At 43.0% G+C, this 26,926-nt stretch overlaps 1 protein-coding gene across 2 annotated transcripts in view; it reads right to left on the reverse strand.

Moving 5' to 3' along the window:
* gsk3ba (glycogen synthase kinase 3 beta, genome duplicate a) overlaps positions 1-26,926 on the reverse strand; it is a 76,400-nt gene that overhangs the window by 28,261 nt on the left and 21,213 nt on the right. For both annotated transcript variants that reach the window (XM_068571954.1, XM_068571955.1), the window contains exons 3-4: positions 24,565-24,648; positions 8,748-8,858 (exon numbers count right to left, since the gene is read on the reverse strand). In XM_068571954.1, the coding sequence (XP_068428055.1) occupies positions 8,748-8,858; positions 24,565-24,648 (195 nt within the window). The remainder of the gene's footprint in view (positions 1-8,747; positions 8,859-24,564; positions 24,649-26,926) is intronic.

The following is a 26,926-nucleotide window of genomic DNA, read 5'->3' on the forward strand; positions in this document are numbered from 1 at the left end:
TGCTGTTCCGTCTCTTGCAACAGAAAACAGATCTCAAATCAACATGGAGCCTGAACTGAGAGCAGTCTTATTAAATCTACAACCCCATTTAAAAAATATTTGTAGAGGAAAGCAACTGCTTCCCTCTACAAATATAGTTCACTGCAGCCACTAATACTGATACAACCTGATGGCTCACATATCTGCACTCATTCTGTTTTGTCAAAAAAATATTAGCTTATTGTTTTCCACAATGGGCTATTTAGTAGTAACTAAATAGTTATTTTTTGCACAGAGAACATTATTTTCATTGTTTTATGTGATTGCAATTAAAAAAAAGAATTGGTCTGATGGAGCAACCGGGTTTAGTTATTGCAATTTTCTTTATTCTGTCACTATAAAAGCACAGATGGAGTCACAAAATGATGTTATTTACAGGAAAAGCATGAGAATCACTGCTTTAAGTGTCTGTGTCCGTCGTCACCCCTCCCCCCGCCCCCTCCCAAAGCTGTAAACCTAGGGGAAACACGGTAATCGTTTGGGTTGCACTGTGTGTAAAGCGGTGCATCGTTCCTTCCTATTAGAGGAAACAGTTTGGTGGATTATGTGGCTCAAAAGCCGAGGTCAAGGCCGAGCCTGTTACACATGCGCGATTAATTTTCAATCTCGACGCGGGGCCTGCAGCACGAGCCTGCCGGTAGACTGACAGCCTGTAAGCGCTTTGTGAGGTGAAGCGGCTCATGGCAGCACTCGCTGCTCAATGAGAACAGAAACTACATAACAATACATGCTTTCACGTCAGGCTCAAGTCAGCAAGTCGTCAACACTGCCTGTTGGTAAGGCTATGGAAGCATGCGCGCCAGTGGCGGTCCGTGGTGTTGGCCATTAGACCATCTGTGATCGCAGCAAAAAAAAAAGTATCACAGACCGACACACTCGTAGTCCTCTCGACCACACGGCTCCACCACAAGCATACGGGCTGAGGGGACTAACCTGCGGACCAGCGAGGCGCGGCCGTCACTTTTATTGCGCAATGGGGTTTCAGATCCCTCTGACTCGTGCATGCGGACTCCTTAGTCTGTGTTTTAAGGCGGGTCTGTTGGGTTGCTGACATCGCCGCAGACCTCTGACGCCCTTTACGCGGGCTGATCTCCACCCTTGCTGCGCAACATGGCACTAAGGACAGTACGCCCTGGTCAACAGAGCAGGGGGCACGTCCTTCCCCAGCGGGGAGAGAAGTCACAAGCATATATTCCATGGCCTTGGGCGGCAGCGAGGTCTGGGCACGGGCGCTCTAGAGTAGGGGTGTCACGATACCAAAAAATCAGTAGTCGGTGCCAATACCATTAAAATATCACGATTCAACACCAATTTCGATACCACGATAAAAAAAGAGTGCATGTACTTGAAACATTAATTTCTTTATTAAATTATTTATAAAACACCGGACATGTTTGCTGCACCACACTTCACTGAAAGTTTTAGTTTACTTTCCAGATTTAGAATTGGCTAAGGAGTGAGTCCTCCCGCCTCATTTTCATCTCTGTTGAGAGTTGCACATGCCCAGAACTGATGGTGACTAGGTCTGCCCACTTACTGTCAAAAATAAATCTTCCATAGCAATGCGCCGTTCTGCTAGCTCAGTCAGTGCACAAAACCGTCTGCATTTGTTTCAAAACGATCCGTTTTCTCTTGAGGAACTAATGTCAACAGTTTCTTTCGGTGTGCACCGATTTTCCAGAGATAGCCGTTGCTCTAGTTCCACTAAAGTTCGCCACCTCCACTGTGTACAAACCACGCCAGCTCGGTAGGCAGCGTTTCCGATAGCAAGGTACTTAAGTAAGCTAGCCCGGCGTGCAGTGTAGCTTTCTGTCTGTTGATTTAGGAGGGGCGGGGGGAGTGGTAGGGGGTGAGGAGACAGAGAGAGAGAGAGAGAGAGAGAGAGAGAGAGAGAAGTTGTTGGATGTGATGTGTATTATATCAGCTAGATAGAGAGAGAGCGCAACAGACACACGAACACAGTTTAAAGCTTTGAGAACAAGCAGGTTTTGTCGCGCGAGGGGGGGTACCTCGAAAATCTTACGGTACCTCAAAAAAAAATAGGCACCGTCCATGTTTTGATATTTTTGATTAACGTTGCATTAACGCATTAACCCTTTTAGTACTAACCTTGTCACCGGCAACAGAAAGTAACATGCAAAATTAATTTTACCGTAACTCTATAAATATTTGCGAAATCAACGTAATTGTAACGGATTCTGAACACTAAGAAGCGTAGCTTTTCAATGTCATGCGGCACTTTGCAGTCCAAAAAATAAAAATGGCGCTAAGCTTTTCTGAGGGAGAGGGGTGGAAGAGCAGAGCAGAGCAGGAGCTGCAGCGAGCAGGGGAGAGACTTGTCTGACTTTTCACTGGTGTTTTGAGCAGGGTTTTCTTTGGAAATATTATGTTAGGGTTGTAAATAATAGTATTAGTATAGTTTGAGGGTTCAGTCACTTGCTGGCCCACCTAAACTCCCCACTAAAGGCCACTTTCCTGTACCCACAAACACAAAGAAGAACAGTGGGAAAAAAACAGACAGAAGGCCATTCTGAGGAGGAAACAGTGTACTAGCTGCTTGTAAAAGCTGCCTGTATGTCTGAGGAGTGTAAGACTGGGTTCTGTCTTCAGCTGGACAGCGACTGCTTCAGGGAGGTAACCAAATCTCTAAAGTGTCTGGACATGGACACATATAAAAGCCGATAACATGCACACTGATGGGTATTCAGCTAATGTTCAACAAGGTCCAGTTTGAGAAAATGTCCTCATGCAAAGGTCCGGTACTTCATAATAATGTCCAACTTGCGCTATTATTTAGTCCTATATGTATTGGTAGTAGCCAGCAGTTCTTTTAACATCTGTATGAAGTTAAAAACTGACTGTCAAGTCAAATAAAGAAAACAAATAATAATAATATTTGCTATCAGTTTTTAAATTGAACTGAATGAATTATAAATAATAATAATAATAATAATAAATATTCATCTCACATTTCTCCCATTCAATTTAAAATGAGCTTGTCGGCGAGCGTCTGGTGGCCGGGCTTTTGCCCATGGGGCCCAGTCGGGCTCAGCCCAAAAAAACATCATGGTGCTGCTGCCACTCCGTGGACTCAGCACCCGCGGAGAGGACCAATCGGGTCGGGTGCAGTGCAGATCAGGCGGCAGGACAGGCGGAAGACCTGGGCGAGCCGATCGCCGGCAGCATGGACTAGCTCTCGGGACTTGGAACGTCACCTCACTAGCGGGGAAAGAGCCGGAGCTGGTGCAGGAGGTGGAGCGGTACCAGCTAGATATAGTTGGGCTCACCTCCACGCACAGCAGTGGCTCTGGAACCAAGCTTCTGGAGAAGGGTTGGACTTTGTACTTTTCTGGAGTTGCCCAGGGTGAGAGGCGCCGGGCGGGAGTGGGGATACTCAAGAGGCCCTGGCTGAGCGCCGCTATGTTGGAGTTTTTTCCGGTGAGCAAAACGGTCGCCTCCCTGCGCCTCCGGGTTGCGAGAAGTAAGGCTCTGACTGTTTTTTGTGCTTATGCACCGAACAGCAGCTCGGAGTAACCGGCCTTCTTGGAGTCGGTTGGAGGGGTCCTGGAGAGGGCGCCTCCTGCCGACTCTATAGTTCTCCTGGGAGACTTCAACGGTCACGTGGGTAATGACAGTGAAACTTGATAAGGGTGATTGGAAGGAACGGCTTGCCCGATCGGCTTGTCCGTCTTATAAGCAGAGGATCAGAGGTTTGAATCAGAGCTCTGCTAATTTTAGTCATATATATATATATATATATATATATATATTTATTTTTTCGGATTGAACACCCTGGCGGGCCGTACTGAACCCGAACGGTGTTCTGGTGTTGGACTTCTGTGCTAGCCACGGGTTGGCCATCACAAACACCATGTTCGAGCATAAGGTGGTTCGTAAGTATACTTGGTACCAGAACACCTAAGGCCAAAGATCAATGATCGACTTTGGAATCGTATCATCTGATCTGCGGCCGTATGTCTCGGACACTCGGGTGAAGAGAGGAGCAGAGCTATCAACTGATCACCACCTGGTGGTAGGTTGGATCAGATGGCGGGGGAGACGGCAGGAAAGACTTAGCAAGCCCAAACGTGTTGTGAGATTGAACTGGGAACGTCTGGCTGAGGATCCTGTCCGGAAGGTCTTCAACTCCCACCTCCGGAAGAACTTTTCACGCATCGTGAGGGAGGTAGGGGACATGGAATCCGAGTGGACCTTGGACCAGAAGAACTTTTCACGCATCCTGAGGGAGGTAGGGGACATGGAATCCGAGTGGACCTTGTTCAAAGCTTCTATTGTGGAAGCGGCCGCCAGGAGTTGTGGTCGGAAGGTCGTTGGTGCCTGTCGCGGCGGTAACCCGAGAGCCCGGTGGTGGACACCGGGGGTAAGGGAAGCCGTCAAGCTGAAGAAGGAGGCCTTTCGGGCCTGGTTGGCCCAGGGGTCTCCTGAAGCAGCTGACGGATACCGGCAGGCCAAGAGGGCTGCAGCTACGGCAGTTGTGGATGCTAAAACCCGGGCATGGGAAGAGTTCAGGGAGGCCATGAAGAAGGACTTTCGGTTGGCCAACATGTCCCCTGGGGAGGGAGCAGCGCCTGAAGACCTTGGGGTGGGTGTGCCCATATCCCTGGCAGAGGTCACTAAGGTAGTTAAAGCGCTCCTTGGTGGCAAGGCGCCGGTGGGTGGGAGGAGGGGGGGGGGGGCATGAAATCCGCCCTGAGATGCTGAAAGCGCTGGACGTTGCTGGGCTGTCTTGGCTGACACGCCTTTTCAGTGTCGAATGGGGGTCGGGAAAAGTGCCTATGGACTGGCAGACCGGAGTGGTGGTTCCCATCTTTAAGAAGGGGGACTGGAGAGTGTGCTCGAACTATCGTGGTATCACACTGCGCAGCCTCAAGGGAAAAGCTTATGCCAGGGTGCTGGAAAGGAGGCTCCGACCGCTTGTCGAACCTCGGATTCAAGAGGAGCGGTGCGGATTCCGTCCCGGTCGTGAAACAGTGGACCAGCTCTTTACCCTTGCGGGACTACTGGAGGGTCTTGGGAGTTTGCCCAACCAGTCTACATGTGATTAGTGGACTTGGTGAAGGCTTTCGACCGGGTCCCTTGGGGCGTTTCGTGGGGGGTGCTGCGGGAGTATGGGGTGCCGGATCCGTTGGCACGGGCTATCCGGTCTCTGTACGCCTGCAGTAGGAGTTGTGTCCGTATCCTCGGTATTAAGTCAGACACGTTCCCGGTGGGTGTTGGCCTCCGCCAGGGCTGCCCTTTATCACCGGTCCTGCCCTTTATCGCCGGTGCCGATTTCTAGGCGCAGCAGGGGGGCGGAGGAAATCCGGTTCGGGGGCCTCGGGATCGCCTCTTTGCTGTTTGCAGATGATGTGGTCCTGTTTGCTTCCTCGGGCCGTAACCTCCAGCATTCGCTGAGGCGTTTTGCAGCCGAGTGTGAAGCGGCAGAGATGAGAGTTAGCGCCTCCAAATCTGAGGCCATGGTTCTCTGCCGGAAACCGGTGGATTGCTCCCTCCAGGTAAGGACAACATGCCTGCCCCAAGCGAAGGAGTTCAAGTACCTCGGGGTCTTATTCACGAGTGAGGGTAAGGTGCAGCTGCAGCAGTAAAACAGGCGCTGTACCGGTCCGTCTTGGTGAAGAGGGAACTGAGTCGGAAGGCGAAGCTCTCCATTTACTGGTCGGTCTACGTTCCAACCCTCACCTATGGTCACAAACTCTGGGTCGTGACCGAAAGAACGAGGTCGCGGATACAAGCAGCCGAAATGAGCATCCCCCGTAGGGTGGCCGGGCTCAGCTTTAGAGATAGGGTAAGGAGCTCAGACATCAGGAGGGAGCTTGGAGTCGAGCCGCTACTCCTTCGTACCGAAAGGAGTTAGCTGAGGTAGTTTGGGCATCTAATTCGGATGCCTCCTGGACGCCTCCCATTAGAGGTTTTCCAGGCACGTCCAACTGGGAAGAGGCCCCGGGGAAGACCCAGGACACGCTGGAGGGATTATATCTCCCGGCTGGCCTGGGAACGTCTCGGGGGCCCCCAGAACGAGCTGGAAAATGTTGCGGGTGAGAGGGAAGCCTGGGTCGGTCTGCGACCCGACCCCGGATAAGCGGCGGAAAATGGATGGAATTTAAAGTAAGAGCTGGATTTAAAAATTACAATTAAAAATTATAAATTATGATTATATTATTATCTTATAAAATGTGTGTGAGGGAATATATCTGTTATTAAACCACTTGTGTCAGCTCTAAAGTCTCTGTTGACATTATTGTTAGACAGTAGATCAGGGGTGTCAAACTCATTTTAGTGAAGGGGCCACATGCTGCCCATTTTGATCTCAAGTGGGCCGGACCAGGAAATCACAGCATAACGCATAATTAACGACAATGTTTCTCTATGTTTAAATCATTGGTGAAGGTTTTTATATGATAAGTTATATTTTAAGGTCTTTCAACAATTACCTAGAAACATAAAGAGCAAAAATTCAGACCTTAGCCCTCAGTTTATCTGCTTGGGCTCTCCTCTGCATATTCCCTCGCTTTGTGACATGTTTGTGGCGCCACTTTCAAGACGTGGTCCATGTTTAACGACTTCTAACACAACAATATCAGTGCTCACATCAATTGCAACTGTGGATCAATGCTTTGCATGTCCGTCTTATAAGCAGAGGATCAGAGGTTTGAATCCCGGCTCTGCTAATTTTAGTCATATATATATATATATATATAAATATATATATATATATATATAAATATATATATATATATATATATAAATATATATATATATATAAATATATATATATATATAAATATGTAAATATATATATATAAATATATATATATATATATATTTATATATATATATATAAATATATATATATATATATATTTATATATGTATATATAAATATATATATATATATATATATATATATTTATATATATATATAAATATATATATATATATATTTATATATATATATATATATATATATATATAAATATATATATATATATATAAATATATATATATATATAAATATATAAATATATATATATATATAAATATATATATATATATATATATATATAAATATATATATATATATAAATATATATATATATATAAATATATATATATATATATAAATATATATATAAATATTCGGATTGAACACCCTGGCGGGCCGGATCCGATGAATGCGTTAGGATTCTGATCATATTGGCTCTTAGATTATGTTCCTTCATTTCGGATGTTAGTCAATACTTTTGCTCAAAAGAGTGGTGCTTTGACTCGTAGCAAAGCTTCACATTGAGCTTTTAATAATCCTCTGAACACATGAGAGACATACTAGTTTTGAACTGCCTTTAAGAAGAATGAACATAGAAGAGTCAGGTTAAAGACTGTGGTTAAAGAGTCGGGTAAAGACTGTGGTTAAAGACTGGTTAAAGACTGTGGTTAAAGAGTCAGGTAAAGACTCTGGTTAAGAAGTCAGGTAAAGACTATAGTTAAAGTCTCTGGCTAAAGATTCTGGTTAAAGTCTCTGGCTAAAGATTCTGGTTAAAGACTCTTCTTCTTGCTGTCCACGTTTCTCTTTTAGGAGAATGCCATGTGAAGTAACTTCTCTCATTCACAGACTTTACAGACTGTTCCGCCTCTCCTGTCTCTCATTCAAGCTGCAATGCTTATCCAGATACGCATATTTGATTGGCCGATGTTGGAAGAAAAAAACTATTCACGCTTAATCATTTACTATTTCACTGTTATATTCAGACTTCTCATCGTACTGTCTCTGTTTAATCTTACACACAAACTCAACATGTCTCCTGATAGCAGTGAGACTGGGGAATCTGTATGTTTCTGTCTGAAAGAATGTGCAGTTCCTTTGTTATCATATGACCATTTTTCACAAACCGCTCTATGGGACGAGGGGAAAGGTTCACGGTTAAACCGAAGACGTCTTGAGGGTTTCTGTTAGTGAGTCATGATGTGTATTTAAGAGGTGGTTCTTTGAGAGATCTTTGAGCAGTCTTGGATATGCAATTTGTCTATCACCTTTTACTTCTGACTCTGCTCCATAAATGTTCCTGTTTTAATGATTTTACTTTGAGGGGTCTAGTGAATTTTTTTTAACAGCCAAGTAGCATTACATGATGTGATTTACATGCATGCATTTGGTCGGTGTGTTTCCTGGTCCACTGAACGAGTGCCGTAAAGGCTGAAAAAGCTGCACCGGTTAAGATATTAGCGCTCTGTCAACTTTTAATAATTCTCAATTATTGATCAGTCATTGGTCTAGGGTCTGGACACAACAGCGCCTGGGTTTTTACCCACACTGTTTTTACACACTGTTTTAAGCCTTTATAATGTCTAATAATGACTAAAACTTGCCAGATTTTGAAAGTTACATTTCTCCTGAAAAAAAGGGGCAAAATAAATTTGGCAAAGGGCATTTTTTGACATATTGATAAATAAGAACCAGGCAGACTGTCATCATTACAGTACTAAAAGGGTTAATTTGCACAGCATTATTTATGACATACGTTGGATATAATATACTGCAAGTGACTGAGACAGAAATGATGCTTCAAGCTATTAAACACATCCTGTGTGGGACTGTTGATTTAATATTGTCTTTCCCAGGTTTTTTAAAGCGGACCATACCACTCAGGGTCAGTATGGTTAAGGACACACACATACACACACTTATGTACCTTAACATAAACCATGGGCAGAGTCTGCTTGGCTCGGCTGTAGTGTCTGGCCACTCGGTAGACCGTCTCAGGAACGTAATCCAGAACCAAATTCAGATACACTTCATCTTTCTGTTGGAGGAGAAAACACATGCACACACAAATATAAGTAAAATATGTATATAAAGTAGGGCTGGGCAAAGTTGAAAAAATTTTAACTAATTAATCACATGATTTTTCTGCAATTAATCGCATTATGCGCCAAATTCAATAATGAAGTAAAAACTAATGTACATCGGACATCCCGGCATGTAAACGCTGAATCGGATCGGAACTGGACTATGCGCCGTTGCGCTTGCTCAAAATCACGCCGCCCCCTCCCCCTCTCCCTCCCAGGTTGTGACCCGGAAGTCGAAAGAGACGATAAGTTGTCATGGCCGGCAGAAACAAACAAACGTAAAAGTCGGGTTATAAGAAGATACTACCTTCGGTGGGTGTCCCCGCTAGCTCCCTGCTGTAGCCAGCTAGCGCTGCTGTTAGTTCCCTGTTTGCTCTCCGCTAGCTCCCCGACAACCACCGAAGCTAGTGGGGTTCTCTCCATTATGAAGAGTGAAGAGGTCAAGCGGAGATGGCTGTATCACCACTACATGTAATGAAAACTGCGCCACCTATCGTATCAGATATGACATGCATTCGGCCAATAATTCGATTTATTGCCATATTCACTGCCATATATATTCGGAGAACAGCAGTTGCCCCGAAAGAGAGCGTAGTCCGAGTAAAGCAAGATTTGAATTAATACCATCATGTAAACACACTCACTGACTGGCCGACGACCTGAATGGGTTCTACTGCAGGTTTGACAAGCCCACTTCCTCCCCGCACATCTACCCCATCATCAAACAACCACCTTCGCCACCTCCACTCTCTGCCTCCTCCTCACCTCTCCCACCCAACCCCCCTCCGGCACTGAGGATCAGACAGAAGATCAGGAAGGCTCCAGGCCCAGACGGTGTGTCCCCCTCCTGCCTGAAAGTCTGTGCTGACCAGCTGGCCCCCATCTTCATGCTGATCTTCAATCGTTCACTCGAGCTGTGTGAAGTGCCCTCTTGCTCCAAGCGCCCCATTATCATCCAGGTCCTCAAGAAATCCTCCATCACAGGATTAAATCACTACAGACCCGTCGCCCTGACGTCCGTGGTCATGAAATCCTTTGAGAGACTGGTGTTGACCCATCTGAACGACATCACAGGGCCCCTGCTGGACCCCTTGCAGTTTGCTTACCGAGCAAATAGGTCGGTGGACGATGCAATCAATATGGGACTGCACCATATGCTGCAACACCTCGACTCCCCAGGGACATACGCAAGGGTTCTGTTTGTGGACTTCAGCTCTGCATTCAACACCATCATCCCGGAGGCACTGCAACACAAACTCTCCCAGCTCACCGTACCAGCCCCCACCTTTTAGTGGGTAACAAACTTCCTGACAGACAGGACGCAGCAGGTGAAGCTGGAAAAAAAATCACATCAAGCACCTGGATTATAAGCACTAGTGCCCCACAGGGATGTGTCCTCTCCCCACTGCTCTTCTCCCTCTACACCAACGACTGCACCTGTCTGTTAAACAGAAATTCGACACAACGGTCATCGGCCTCATCAGGAACGGTGACGAGTCCGCGTACAGCACGGGAGGTTGAACAGCTGGTCCTGTGGTGTGGTCAGAACCACCTAGAGCTGAACAAGTCCAAGACTGTAGAGATGACAGTGGACTTCAGGAGGAGCCCCCCAACACCACCACCCCTCACCATACACAACAGCACTGTGTCTGCGGTGGAGACCTTCAGATTTCTGGGATCCACAATCTCCCGGGACCTGAAGTGGGCCTCCAACATCGACACCATCTGCAAAAAAGCCCAGCAGAGGCTGTACTTCCTGCGCTAGCTCAGGAAATACAACCTGCCTCAGGAGCTACTCATCCTGTTTTACTCCGCCATCATCATCATCATCATTGTCCTCTGCTCTTCCATCACCGTGTGGTTTGAATCGGCCACCAAACAGGACAGAGACAGACTGCAACGGATCGTCAGGTCTGCAGAGGGAAGTATTGGTCCCAGCCTGCCCTCCATCCTGGGCTTGTACACCTTTAGAGTCAGGAAGCGGGCTGAAAAGATCACTGCAGACCCCTCACACCCTGGACACAAGCTGATCCAACTCCTCCCCTCTGGTAGGCGCTACAGAGCACTGTACGCCAAAACCGCCTGACACAGGAACAGCTTCTTCCCACTGGCTATCAGTCTGTTGAACAACTGAACAATTAGTCAGTCACTTACACTACCTGCATTTTCTGGACTACTGTTTACTGTTTCCTAATGTCTTATTTTTCTGGTCTCTCTTTATATTTATCTTTTATATCTAGTTTGAAAAAAACAAAAATTAAAAAAAAGAAACACACACTTTATTGGGGAATTCTACCCTTGGGGAAATTCTTCTCTGCATTTGACCCATCCTTGATTAGGAAGCAGTGGGCTGCCCTGTGAGGCACCCGGGGAACCGCGAGGGGTTAAGTGTTGTGCTCAGAGAGACTTTGACATGTGAACTGTGGGGGGACTGGGGATTGAACCGTCTACCTTGTGATAACGGGACGACCACTCAACCCCCTGAGCTACAGCCGCCCCTAAACTACAGCTGCCTGTATGTGAGAATGTACATGGTCATTAAAGCTGATTCTGATTCAGTAGTAAGGGTGCCTGTGAGGGACAAGTCACTCCTTCTTTTGTCCATGTTCAGTCTGTTGCTTAGCTTAAGGAGGTATGTTAAAGAACAGCAATTGATTCACTTTATACAAAAGCAATAAGTGCTTTTCATGTTTCCCAGTTAATTTTCCTTTTTCTTCCTCAGTGAGAAAAATCCAGTCTGTGTTGGATTGAACAAGTGCACTGAAGTCTGGTTGAATGAGGTGGAGATGTGAAGGACAGCTGACATGTATCAGTGGCGGCTTTGCGCATGCGCGATTAATGTTCAATCCGGAGATGCGGACCTTGCAGCTCAAGCCTGCCGGTAGACTGACCGCCTGTGAAGCTTTATGAGGTGACTCGCTCCCACGGTGCTCGTTGAGAACAGAAACTACAGAACAATAAGTGCTTTCGCGTCATGCTCAACTCAGCAAATCGTCCGGCAAGGCTACAGAAGCGGGAGCAAGCACCTACGTTAATCACCTTCAAAGTAAAAGCCCCCCTCCCTCCTACCCCTCAAATAATTAATGCTGTTAATCGATTACAAAGTGAACGCGATAATAACGCGTTAACTTGCCCAGCTCTAATATAAAGCTATCATAGTTTGCAAAACAGTTACCTTTACATTAGGATGTCTACAAACAATGCAAATAAAATCAATAGCATTCATGACCTATAAATGTGCACATCCACGTCAGCTGCGAAATATGTTAATTTAGTGGAGGTTTTCCTACCATTCTTTTTCCTTTGTCTGTAGTTATGATGCATCTTTTGCTTCTGAAAAAAGCTGTTTGTGAGCTAAAGTAACCATTTTTTAGGGCTGCGCGGTTTGGCCCAAAACTCACGGTATTTTGTATTAGCCAACTACACAACAGTGTAGTCAGCTAGCCGTAATAGGTGAGGTATCATCATTAGTGTTTCAAAGGTTCATGTCAAAAGCTACTATCAAAGGATACTTATGTGTCAGGGTTTTAACTCCAGTCATGGTTCAAATTTTAGTTGTGTATTTCACTTTATAACAACAATTGATAATCCACAACTAACGCACTTTAACAGGGTTAAACACAACACAACACTTTGTGACACAAACCGTTTGTAACACTAACCGTTTGTAACACTAATAGTTGTACATTCAGAAAATTACAAAGTCGAATTGCATGCTGGTAGCTTGCACACAACAAACAGGAAGAGTACATATTAGAGTAAGAGTATATTAGAGTAAGAGTAAATATATTTCTGTATTAGTATAGAGTAAACGGCCTGTGGTTCAAAAGTTAAATTAAAACCTTAAGTTATAAATCTTAACCTTTCCCTCCATCAAACTGACGTAACGTTAGTGTGAATAAATAATAAACTAATAAAGATCACTCGTTAGATCCTCATAACCTCCTTTACGGAGAAATCAGAGCCAGAAAATCATTTTTAAAAATCCTGCCGTATTCAGGTCTCTTTCAGCTGGCAGCAGAGGGCGGTGACGTGCCAGCTCATCGCTCCCGCGAGCAGGACTTCTAACCGTCGGTAACTCTTTAAGTCGGCTGATTCTTAAACAACAAACTTCTCGCCAGAAAACATCTTAAAATTACATTTTGTGAGGGTTCCGGTTCCGCCAATGAGAGCATGGCAGTTTAATTTTTGAGCTCCCCGATGGTTTTGTGAAATAACCCCAAAAAACGGTAGTTTTGTCAATCCCAGTGCAATTTCGGTTTAGTAATGGAGAAAGGGGTTACTACGAGAAGTAGGACGACCACAAACACGATGGAAAACGATCACGAAATGGGATTAGACAGCCGAGGCAGCTCTCCGAGCCCACATGACGAGGATAGCTCCGAGGCTAGCCTACGAAGCATTTTCAATGAACTCCGGGACTTCAGAAAAGACAACAGGGTACAACTCACGGACATTAAACAAGAATTGAAGAGAGCAAATGACAGACTAGATGAAGCTGAGGGGAGAATGGATAAAACTGAGACCGTGCTTCAAGCAACGTCAACGCTAATTAAGCGGCTAATGCAGCGCCAAGCTAATCTGGAAGCCAGGCTAATCGACCAGGAGGGCCGAGCGCGTTGGGACAATTTAAGGATTTACGTAATACCCGAAGATAAAGAGGGCACCGACATGGCCGGCTTTCTGGATAACCTGCTAAAAAATATAATAATAGATCTATGGAGAGATATTTACCCATCAGGCCGTGACTACATTTTACTCATGCCCCCATGATACATACTCAAGGATAGACTATTTATTTGTACTAAAGAGAGATCGCCATAGAATGCATAGTTGTGATATTGGTAGTATTGACTTATCTGATCATGCACCTCTGTCCTGCACTGTGCACATTAGCGATAAAATAGGGAAAACATTGTGGAGGTTGAAGGCTAATAAATCACCTGGTCCAGATGGCCTCCCTTCAGAGTGGTACAAGGTATTTCGATCTGAGCTAATATCAAACCTTCTTAGGGTCTGCAACATAACTCTAAAAGACGCCAAGACGCTCTGTTATTCACAAAGAAGGAAAAGATAAACTAGAATGTGGATCTTATAGACCAATCTCAGTGTTGCATGTTGACTTTAAATTATATACAGCCATCCTGGCCAAAAGACTGGAACAGATCCTCCCCCAAATTATATATAACGACCAGACTGGCTTTATCTCACAAAGACAAACCCACGATAACATCAGGCGATCGCTGCACATACTAAATCACATCCAACAGAACAATCTTGAAGTGTACCTAGTCAGTCTGGATGCTGAAAAGGCCTTTGATTCAGTGAGCTGGCCTTTCTTATATAAAGTCCTGGAACGATTCGGCATGCACGACAACTTTATTAAAGGCATTCGTACAATATATGCTAAACCCCTAGCCTGGATAAAAATAAATGGACATCTTTCAGACACCATTATATTAGAGCGTGGAACAAGACAGGGATGCCCAATTTCGCCACTGCTTTTTGCCCTCTATACAGAGCCTCTTGCGCAATGGATACGACAGACAGAAAGCATCAAAGGCATTTGTATAAATGGATCAGATCACAAAGTGGCGCTGTATGCTGACGATATCCTGATCTATTTAAGTACCCCCTCCAACTCCTTTTTTGAATTAATGAACTTGTTAAAAACATTTGGTACATATGCAGGATATAAATTAAACCTGCAAAAAACACAAATCTTGACCTTTAATTGTACACCTCCTAAACACATTAAAGAAAAATTCCACCTTAACTGAGAACAGAAGTCCTTGAAATACCTGGGAATACACCTACCAAGAGATATCTCAACATTGGCAGAGATAAACTACACTCCCCTCTCAACAAAAATTAAAGAGGATATACATTGATGGAACTCCATTTCTTTCCTCGAAATAGAGCCAAAGAATTGACTCTGTAAAAATGAACATTCTCCCTATTTCAAGCACTCCCTGTAGAAATTCCCCTGAAACAATTCTGTGAATTGGATAAAATAATTTCAAGATTTATCTGGCAAGGAAAAAAAAAACAAGGATTAAATTTAAAACTCTACAACTTCCAAAATAAGGTGGAGTAATGGCCCTACCCAACTTTAAAGATTACTTCGATGCTGTCCAGATTAAACCCTTAATTGACATATGTACCCCACCTTATTGCGCCAGATGGAAAGATATCGAACTCTCTATTATGAAGGACCCCCCAATTCAAGCAGTAATGGCCCACAAAAACCTGGGAAAACTTATAGACAATTTGCAAAACCCATGGATCAAATTCAATTTAAAAATCTGGAACATGATAAGAGGAGAATATAAACTAGATCAGAAACTACAAATACTTCAATGGTGTGCCTACGACCCAGGGTTCAAACCAAATGAAATGGATCATAGATTTAAATCTTGGATCCCAAAAGGTATAACGACATTCTATTCTCTGACAGAAAACGGACAACTAAAGGACTTTGAACACTTAAGAAAAAAATATTGTCTTGAAAAATCCGATTTTTATAGATATCTCCAGATACGCAACCATTTTGAACATAACATTAGAAATACAATAGACCTTGATGAACCAATACTGGGAATATTTCTTGATGCCTACCAAAACGAATCAAATAAAGGTATTATCTCTAAATCCTACAAGGGCCTTATGACGAAAAAATACCATACTACAGTATATGTAAAGGAAAAGTGGGAAAGAGATTGTAACCTCTCAATATCATATGAGGACTGGTTAGATGTGTGTGAATTCCAATGGAAATGCACTAATTCTCATATATGGCGGGAATTTGCATAGAAGTGTGTTATTCGTTTCTTTATTACACCGAAGCAGAAGGCACGCTTCGCGGGAGGCGATGCCACATGTTGGAGACAGTGTGGGGCTCATGAAGCAAATCACTGGCACATATTTTGGGAGTGCCCTGTGATTAGGCCTTTTTGGGCGGAATTTTATAAGACATTAAAAGTCATACTTAACACTGACATGCCCATGGAATTTTCAACTTTAGTTTTAGGAAAATTTGATTTTCAAGCAGGGCGTCGAGATAAATATATGTTTGGCATTTTAATAACCGCCTGTAAAAAAGCACTCACTAGACACTGGCTGCTTCCTGAGCCCCCCACGATACAGGAGTGGATAGACATAGTAAATTACATCTATATTATGGAAAGGATCACCTTCTCCCTCCGCCTTCAGAGAAGTAGGTTTATTCAACTCTGGGACAAATGGGTGAGATATGCAAAACCAGCACGGACAGATTCTGTTGAGATAATGAATGAATGACCCTGTGATGCTGCTCTAGTTTAGGAAACCTCTCTGACCTTTTTCCCCTCTCTCTCTTTCTAGTCCTCCCCTTATCTGTATTTCTCTGTTTATGTGTACACTCTCCCAAAATGTTCAATGTTACTGTTTCTGTTATTTGTAAAACTGGATAGTATAAATTGAATACTACACTGGTGCTGATGTATGCTTTGTAAACTAAGCTGCTGTCCAAAAACAAAAATTAAAAAAAAAATTAAAAATTACATTTTGTGACTCAACAACAGTAGTATTCAGAGACTGTCAACTTTCAGCTTTGATTTCTCCTCCGCAATTGTTCCCCGTTTAATGTTGCCAAAATGCATTCTGGGACACACAAACAGATGTTTGCTGCCTGGCAAATTTGCATTTCCCAGCATGCAATTTGGCTGTGTAATTTTGCACCATGATTAAACTTAAGAACCCTCACAGCTTCGCGCACTTGATGTTGAAACATCAAATGACCTTACTACCACGAAGCAACAACTGATGTTAGGTACGTGCACCGGTATGATGGTATGTGAAAAATCCATGCTGTGCGGAATACTAAGACCAGTATACCAGTCCAGATGGAACACAGCACAGCCCTACCATTTTTTTTCTTCCATCAGTCTAACTGGGGATCCACTGTATAGGAGTCATCCTTCAAGGGCAGGAAACGCACAATCATGTGTCATAACGGCCTGTGCTCCAACAGTGGCAGCAGACAATGATATAATTTACTGGTTGGAGGAGGCCTGCATTGGAGGAGGCCTGCATTGGAGGAGGCCTGCATTGGAGGGCGGAGCTGTGCATCTTTAACTTTGGCGCACACTGACCCTGAAAGAATGCTGCAGCTGACGTTTCTCCACCCAACTATTCTAACACGTTCATTCTCCTGTGAGTTCGACTAGAGTTTGCCAGCAACGAGTCATTTGGAATTTCTTGCAAGTTCATTGTTTGGAGACCTAAAAGTCAAATCACACTTATAACTTTTTAGATACAAAACACATTATAGGAACACAGGAATAGACACTCACATCCCCTCTGTCCCTAGTGGTTTGTTCGGGGAACAGTCGAGCCTCAATGTGTCACACTATGGCCTGATTAAGGATGGAGTGATGGGACGAATTGATGGACAGCAGAATATTCAGGCAGATTTAATCAGATTTATCTGTGAAGGAAACATTGGAAGTTTCATTCACAGATAAGTCTGACATTATGATTACATTTCAATACAAAACCCAACAATGGTTCTCAATTTTTCTCAAAGTCTGACCTTGCTGCTCTGCCTGTGACACTTAGTTAAAATGATAACTTTATTTTAAACATGCTCAGTAATTTCCTTAAACAGCTGACCAATGTAGTTTTCAAACGTTAAAGAAAGTGATCTGCCCTGTTGACCAGTGTTAAACACCTGTGAAACATACTGCCTCGAGGTAATACAATAAGGCTTCCAAGTTGAAATAATTTAGTAATTGTCTCCTTCCTATTTTGGTCTGGAGCTGTATTCACTCCCATCTTTTTGCAAGGTTGAAGGACAAAGCTGGCTCCCCCCAGGTCTGCAAAGCAGAATTTACGAGCTAGTCCTGTGAAGAGCTCCCTGACAGAATTGTGGTTCTGTCAGCTCAATGCCGTGCTTTGTACTAACTGGTCTCTCCCACTCAGACTCAGTCAATTGGACACGGATATATGGTGACAGAATGAAATACAGGGTCATGAGGACAAGGAGACGGTTGCAGATATCAGGGATGATGAGCAGCATTTCCAAACAGCGTTCAAGCATGGGTAGCTTTGTTCAAACACTCATCTGTCACTGGCGTCATTCTCCTACTAACACTGCGTATGTCTGTGTCTCTCAATGGCACGTGTGCGCGTGAGTGCAGTGCACCCACTAGAAAACTCCCATTGATAACATTTGTGACGACTACAAGGCCCCCTCCGTCTCCTACTAGCACCATCAAAGCTATATTTAGCCTAGCAACAGCAATGACTCACTTCCTGCCTCACTACAAAGCCACTTCCTCGGCTCCTTTCCAGATGGTTAGCCTGGAGGGGATCTGATTGGCTCCTCGTTTTCTCCCGACTAAATAATTCAGCCTCCAATTTGCTGAGAAAAACTGCTTGCACCTGAACAACTGTCTCGGCTACAGATCAAAAACAACAACATCATGCTACATTGTGTAAGAGAAGGGAATTGATGGACGCGGTGTCGTAACATACAACGTATGTGTTTACAAAAGCGCAGCTCATAATAGAATGTGGTCCTCCCGATCATGTACTTCGTCTTAAATCAGTTCGACAAAACGCATAAATCCATATGATAATATTTCATTACACTAAAGAAAGACTCGCCAGAAACATTTGACAGGTAGCCATTGGTAACCATTTTGAGAAATTGGCAATTGATTCTTGGCTGCCATTAGTGGCAACTACTTTATACATAGGAACCGCAAGCAGCAACATGTACCACAAAATGAATAACTATGTTCCATTTGATGCATTTGTGATATTAAATATTTCTGTTACTGTCAGAAACCAAATCTGTGCGTTTACTAGCGTGCACCCAGACTTCTGACAATGTTGAGGCAAATTAAGTTGTTTGACTGAGGGGTCCATCCTGGAGCTCTGCTATGCTGTTCAACCAATGTATATTGACATACTGGCAACTAAAGAGCAACATTAGGATGGTGAGGGTAAAACAAATCTGCAAAGGGGCCCGAGGGTGAAGACTGAGCTGTGGGTCCAACAACCCATTTCTCCCCCTATTTCTCTCCTTATTATTCTGCGTCATATGTGAGGAACCTTTAGCTTATATTAGGGCTGGGCAAATTAATGTGTTAATTTTGCATTAATCTGGCAATCCTTTAACTCTTTAAATGAATGAATGAAAAGTACTTTATTAATCTCCAAGGAGAAACACTGCGCCGTCAGCGCCGACAGAAAGTAACACGGAAACTGGAAGCAAAACTAATTTTACCGGAACTCTGCAAATATTTGCGCAATCAATGTAATTCCAACGGATTCTTTGCGGTCACTTTGCGGTCCATTACGGTAAAGGTAAAAAAAAAAAGGCTCCTGGTTTGTCTGTCGGGGAGGGGTGGAAGACAGGAGAGCAGAGCAGGAGCTGCAGCGAGCAGGGGAGAGACTTGACTGGCTTTTTACTGCATTTCAGTGGCGTTTTGAGCCGTGTTTTCATTGAAAATAATGTGTTGGGGTTGTAAATAATAGTATTAGTATAGTTTTGAGGGTTCAGCTACTTGCTAGCCCACCTAAACCCCTCACTAAAGGCCACGTTCCTGTCCCCACAAACACAAAGAAGGACAGTGGGAAAAGAACAGACAGGAGGCCATTCTGAGGAGGAAACAGTGCCGTAGCTTCATGTAAAAAGCCTCTCTGCATGTCTGAGTACTGCAATAATGTGTTCTGCCTTCAGCCGGACAGAAACTGCTTCAGAGAGATGAACAAATCTCTAAAACGCCTGGACATGGACACATTTAAAAGCCTATAACATATGGACACTGAATGCTCTATGCAAAGAAAACTGTTTGAGAAGATGTAAAACAGTTTAAATTTAATTTCTGTAATCTCAAAAGCTTTGCTCAGGTTCATTTTCAAATGTTAAGAAGATAAATACGATGAAAATTTAAATAAGTTTCTTAACTTTTTAGTTTTTGAACACTGTTTAAATCCTTTCCAACATATATAAATGACAAATAAATTTGGCCTGAAAAAAAGAGCAAAATAATTTTGCCAAAAGGACTTTTGACATTTATTGATAAAGGATAAAAAAGTACCATGGGACTGTTATCATTACAGTACTAAAAGGGTTAACTACTTGATTATGCGTTAACTGCATGTTTGTTTGTTTTTTGATTGGGAGGGGCTTATCACTTTATCTCTCCAGATGGCATAGTTCAGACCTAGTCGTCGGCTCTCCCAGTCCTGCCAGCGTGAGGTCACTAAAACATGAAAAATAAATACCATAGTGGATCCTGTCTGATCCACTATGGTAGAGCACTTTAAGGCAGTGGTTCTCAACTGGTGGGTCGCGGACCTGTTTTTAATGGGTCGCGGGCCTTTGCTTGGAGAAACAAAAAAAGGGGGAAAAAAAGAAAAGTTTTTTTTTTTTTTAAATCCTGTGGTTTTATTTTGTAGGTTTTTTTATGTAGCGCAGTGTCGTTTTTTTCACCGGCTCATCCCTCCATTGGTTCCAGGTTGGGTCAAACCAGGGGGATACCGGGGAAATCTCCGGTGCACCGACGGGGTTGGGTCCGACTCACCTCCATCACCAGCCATCCCCTCTGTGCATGTTAGAGGGACCCCGACTACATTCTGTGCTTCACTAAACACGTTAAATTGACTCTAAAACCGGTAGTTCAGAAATTACTGACTGACTTCTATACTACTCCTCGCGATCTGTACTCCCACTCATGGTTTTCAGACCCAGCATGCAACACTACGGATTGCGATCTGTATTCACACTAATGGTTTGGATGTTTTCAGAGCTTTTTGGCGGTTTGAGGACATTCTGCCTTGATTTTAATCCAGAACACCGGCAATCCGACAGACTTGAAACGTACATTTAAGTTTCATTTTCGGGGCAACGTTCTCACGTAGCCTCTGACATGTGTCAAGTGTAAGAGGCTCGGATGCATAGATGGATGTATCTGGTCACTTTTTCAAAATAAAACCGCCCTTGATTTTCCTTTTTTCATTCTTTCTGTTTCCGATATTTTCCAATACCTAGGGGACGTTGCGTCACTCGCTCACAGAGGAAGACGTTTTTGAGCGTGATTCAACAGTATGGCACCAAAATGTAAATCCTTCAAAGGAGTATACTGATATTGTTTTTTATTCCCATGTGATTATTATGCACCTGGGCCGCAGAGTTAGTTTAGGTTCTGTTACTTATCTTATTGTTTTGTTATGCACCTTCAATACACCTACACACACACACACCCCCACACACACACACACCCAGCATGCAACACTACTGTCTCCATACTATCTCAGGTTCAAACTGCACCATCTTTTCATTAAATACATTGGAGATGTTGAGAATGTTCCTTTGGGTCGCGGCCAAAATCAAGGAACATTGTCATTAAGGGTGATGGTGGGACCCGCAGCCAGACCAGTTGAGAACCACTGCTTTAAGGGATCACTTCTGGATCTTTACTCTTGTCTCAAAGAAAAGAACTTTCCTCACATCACAAGATGTTCAGTGCACTTGTTCAAACCAACACAGACTGGACTTTTCTCACTGAGGAAGAAAAATTGAACTGGAAAACATGAAAAGCACTTATTGCTTTTGTATAAAGTTAATAAATTACTGGTCTTTAACATACATCTTTAAGGTAAGCAACAGACTGAACATGGACAGAAGGAGTGGTTTGTCCCTCACAGGCACCCTTACTACTGAACAGTACCCGTTCAGAAAAAATATATATATATTTATAAACTATATATGTATGTTAACTTCCTGTTGCTCCAGAGTGCCTGTTATATTGTTATGATAACATTACTTTAAAATAAAAGCATGCAATACACTAGTTTTCACTTTATTATTGAATTTGGCACATAATACGATTAATCGCAGAAAAATCATGCGATTAATCAGTTAATTTTTTCCAACTTTGCCCAGCCCTAGTTTATATACGTTTATTTAGAAGTATGCAGCATATAATAAACAATATAAACTGGAAGGATTTGAAACTAGGTTTTAACACATGTTGAGATAGGGCCCTCAATTACCGCAAAATAATCGCTACAACCTCGAGAACCTTGGATCAAAGATGTGTCAGTTTGGCTCAAAGCTCAAAAACACAGAAAGCCGCTCAGGGTTAAATTACCAACGACACAAAGTGTACAACTGCCTCAGTGCCCAGATCTACAGGGGCATCAAAGGTTATATACTGTACTTTGATGGATATTCTGCAACAGTATTGTCATTTTTACTCAAACCAGAATACTTTTTTTAGATGAAGCGGCTCGCCGGACTAACGCTGCTCATTGAGAACAGAAGGTACATAACAATACGTGCTTTCACGTCAGTTGACGAGCTACGGAAGCGCACGCACCTACATGAAAGAGCCTTCAAAGTAAAGTGCAGTCCGTAAGTTATCTGTTGATACATTGAGTGGTTACTTCTGGAATTCTCATCTCTTGTTCTCTAAGTTCTGAGTGTGTACGTCTGTGAATGTGTCTGTGAATGGGTGTGTCTGTGAGGGAGAGTGTGTGTGTGCATCTGTGCATGTCTGTGAGTGTGTGTGTCTGTGAGTTTGCGTGTCTGTGTCTGTGTGTGTGTGTCTGTGAGTGTCTGTGAGTGTAGAGAACAAGATCTGACAAATCCTGTTAAGTATTCTGATTTGTATTTCTTTATTTTTTTTAAATTCTTTATTGTTACAATAGTTTGCACTGCGAGTTCTGTTTTTGTAATAAAAGGTTGCAAATTAATGCTTTAAAATAATGTTTTTTTATACAATTAATCAAAAAATAATCGACCGATTAATCGATTATTAAAATAATCGTTAGTTGCAGCCCTAATTCATAGTTGCAGCCCTAATTCATAGTTGCAATTTATGTCAATGTAGTGAATGCATTGAACTGAATCTTTATTTTTGGGCTGTTACAACTCAAGCCTGGAGCTTCAGGGCGCGCAGACAAGAATGCTGATATATATGTTTCTGTGTCAGACACTAAAGTGAAGTTATTCAAATCAATTGTGCCTTTTCATGCATGTACACAGATGGGATTTTGAAAGAAGTAACCACAGCGGAGGGCGAGACTGTCAGCTTTACGCCTTACATGCACTATCTCTGAAGTCTATACACTATTTGCCTACCTGCCCACGCTGTTTGGACCCGTGGTCTTCTGTTTGAACAGTATTATACAAGTGGTTAAAGGGTAAAAGCAAACGCACACTCTGTGTGTCAAGCACGCCACATGCCAGCAGTTACATAAGACTACCTGAGCACATATTGGCAGCTACAGTAGCAGCAGTCATAGACTGGCTGACAATCTCTGCCTCACCGTCTGCCAACATCTGTCATTCATTCATCAACTTGTCTGCAACTTCCATCCGTTAAGCTCCCTATCCAGGTGATTTTTGCCTACTTATGCCCCCCTCCCTCACCCCCTCGAAATAACAATTCCTGTGATTTCAAAAGCCATGGTGAGAAGCTGCAGGGTCATTTCATAGACAAGTCACAGCTGTCAGTATACCAATAAATTACCCAAGATTCCAATAGATTTGGCCGTGCATGGGAGGGGAGGGTGAGTCTATAATAAAGAGACACCCCCTAGTTTGGCAAATAAATGCTCCCTTCCCATCTCTCAGTTGTCTCTACTCCCACCCACCCACATCATCATCACCTCCTTTGTATAATCCCCCACAACTTTCCTTGGCCTTGGTAGGTGTGCAACATGGAAGCATTCCTAACTGCAGAGTCATGGGTCCCAACAGCTTGTCTGCCAGGTTTGTGTCTATATTTAACAAATAGACCCGTCTGTTTTTCAGCTGGTTGAATGACAGTCCAGCATTGAAGTCTCCAGGAGACCTCCAATGACCGACAAAGAGAGGTAAAGAGAGGGAGTTCTCTATTGAGGCCAGGAGAAAGGCAAAAAAGGGTGCAGCCAACACAGAAAAATTAAAAATAAAGTCTAAAAGAGGCAGAACAGCTGTGGCTAGAAGCTTGATTATTTCATAACTCTGATTGAAGCCAAGTGCTTAGTCATTTAAACACTCAGTAATGCTGTGTTCACACTGAACGAGTCGAGATTTTTCTCGACGTGCATAAAAAAAAGGGTGTTTACACCAAAAGCAACATGACTAATCACGGCGCCACAAAGGGTGCGTGGCTTATCTCTGTGGCTTCTCTCTGGGAAAAGAGCGACCTTTCTCGCTATCGACCATAGAAGAAATAACCACGTCTGAATAACGGCCGCTGTCAACGCTCCTTCAGGGGGACCGGCAGCTGTTTGATTCAGCACCGGCAGGGCAACTATGGCTCACGAGTTTGCTAGATTTGGAAAATTTCAACTCGCGCGTCGAACGCTCTGCGGCCGACGCGCTGTTCGTGCTGCCTCAACGCGTCAATTGCGCTGCTCGGTGGAAACTACGTGTCTACACAGCTTCTACGCAGCTGTGCATTGACTTTGCATGTAATCTCAACGTGCGTCGAAATCTTGCCGCATTCAGTGTGAACACAGCATAAGAAAGCCACGCAACCATATGGTGCTCTTGAAAATGAAAAAAAACTTGTACTTAAACAAAATATTATATGTATTGATGCTTCAATTGCAGATTGGTATAAAACAATTAATAATGCAGTCCAGAGACAAACCTCAGACACTCAGCCAACTGACCTTGTCTCCACTAGAGTAGAAGAAGTAGCGCAAGCGGACGATGTTGCAGTGGTCCAACTTCCTCATGATCTGCAGCTCCCGGTTCTGCACAAAATAAAAAACATCAATGACATGTTACATTTCTCATATTACATACAAGATTCAGGCTCATGGTTCAAGAATGAGTCTTAGGGACTTTTGGAGACCCTGAACACATTCTACTGGTCCAACAGTACAATTAGGGACAGTTCAAAGGGTAATTTCCCCGAATAAAAGTTAGATATGCCATGGCCATACAGAATAGTTAAAAAACCCTTACATAACTTTGTCTAAGGACAGAATTGTTTTTGTTTAACAAATCACCTCGTTGTCAGACACATTACTGTCACAACCTTAATGTTCCACTTTTTCAGGAATTAAAGTATGTTTTTAATTTATATTTTTTATAAATTGGATGTGACAAAAATAGTTGAGAAATAGAAAATGGTCAAATAGATGCTATGGGCAGAAACATGATGACACAATTATGTACCGTGTGGCAGGTTCCCTGTTCTCATCAAAAAATAAATAAAAAAATCTAAAAGCAACATTCAAAGACAAAAAGCACCTCGAGAGCAAAACAAGTTCACACCGCAGACCGAGAGCAGGACAGGTCTAGGAAAAAGATGTGACAGATAAACATGTTCAAAGGAACAGTTGCTTTGGGGCCTGTGGTGTGACTCGTGGCCCTCACAGGGCCACAAGAACAAAATGGAAGCATTGAACCCTGGTCAAGCACTCCATCTACATTCATATAAGTGAGCCCATGCAGAAAATGGTTGTGCATATGGACTTCAACATTATCAAGGGAGGGCAGGAATTCAAGCATTACATAAAGCTTCAACATAACAGCTTCATTATAGTTCAGATTTCCTCCCCCCCTCCTCTTTATCACAGTGCTTTGTGTTGACTTGATCGAGTGCTTGTGTAACATTTGGACTCCACTGCAGAAAGTGAATTGAGAATTGTCAGAATCAAATTGTGTGAGAGTAACAAAGTTACTACTATATAAGTTTGCTTTTGTTTTTGACATCATGAGTAGCTCAAATAGTACAATGAGTAAGTTTTGTACGATGGATTGTTGTATTATAACTGCACGAAGCACCCAGATCAACTGCAATAAATGGCATACTAGTATTCTGAATATGACATTACAGCAAGGATGTCAGAATGTGGGATTTGCATAAAATGAATCCTCGCTTGTCCCTCTTATTTGCATGAACGTTAAATCCCTATTATACGAAATGATAATTTCCAGGTTTTTCATATTTGGTATTTTAGATTCTGAAGGTATGCAATGGATCGTAAAATACAAAGAATTTATATCACCAAAAAGTAATCAGCTTACAACCGACATCGATTGAGAAACTTCCGTTGTACATTTAAACTGACGGAATGACTAACCAGTAGCTCGCCGTCTATTTCACTCGTTAAAAAAAACACACAATTTCAAGATAATTGGTTGACAAAATAATGCAACAAAGAGGTAGCTGCTTCATTTAGATGCTGCAACCTAATCTTACTGACCATCTGTATTGCCTTACTAACCAACTGTATTGGCTCAAACCAACAACTCCACCTAAGACATTGTGTGGGTTTCTGGGAGGAAAAGGGTGACTGTGCGATTAACTAGCTGACCACCATCTGATCATCTCTTCAAATTTGGTGTAAAAGAATCGCACATAGGCCGGTCCTGTACTGGTGAACACAAGTTGGGGTTTTGGTTTAAAAGGAGATGAGCTTGTGAGCTGCCTTGACTGACTGCAACCACATAAGTGAAAGGAAAAGCCACTGACCAAAACAATTTAAAATACAAAAATAAAAATTCCTTGTGCTTTCATTTCTGTTGATTTATTTTACATGTAAATTTCTAAACACTTATTCATTCAGATATTGGAGTATGTTTAAAATAAAGTTTTTATTAAATTAAGTCAAAGTTAAGTCAGTGTTTTCACCGCAGGACTGTTGAGTTGAGCAGACGTTTCAGCCAAATACTGCAGCAGCTCAGTGACCCAGGTTTAACCTTTTAGGAGAAGAGCAGTTTAAGTTCCAGATAAATGATGTCAGAAGTCAGTAACAAATTGTAGCTCAAAGTGGGTCAAAGTGCAAAACATTTCTAGAATCAGTACTAATAGTTGTCGCAAACAATTATTTCATCTATTGATGAATAATTTAGAGCTGAACTGATGTCTCTTTTGATCATCAGTTTATTGTTTAATTTCAGGCCTAGTCCCAGCCTTTAGTGAAGATTTGTTATTAGTCTCATTTTCAAGTTTTATTATGAGCCGTGTTGACATTTGAAGATGACACCTTGAGCTTTAGTAAATTTTGCACTGCCACTTAG

Source organism: Clinocottus analis, unplaced genomic scaffold (genome assembly GCF_023055335.1).
Source record: "Clinocottus analis isolate CAN_PGR_092001 unplaced genomic scaffold, fCliAna1.0.p SCAF_12, whole genome shotgun sequence".
NCBI classification, from domain to species: domain Eukaryota; kingdom Metazoa; phylum Chordata; class Actinopteri; order Perciformes; family Cottidae; genus Clinocottus; species Clinocottus analis.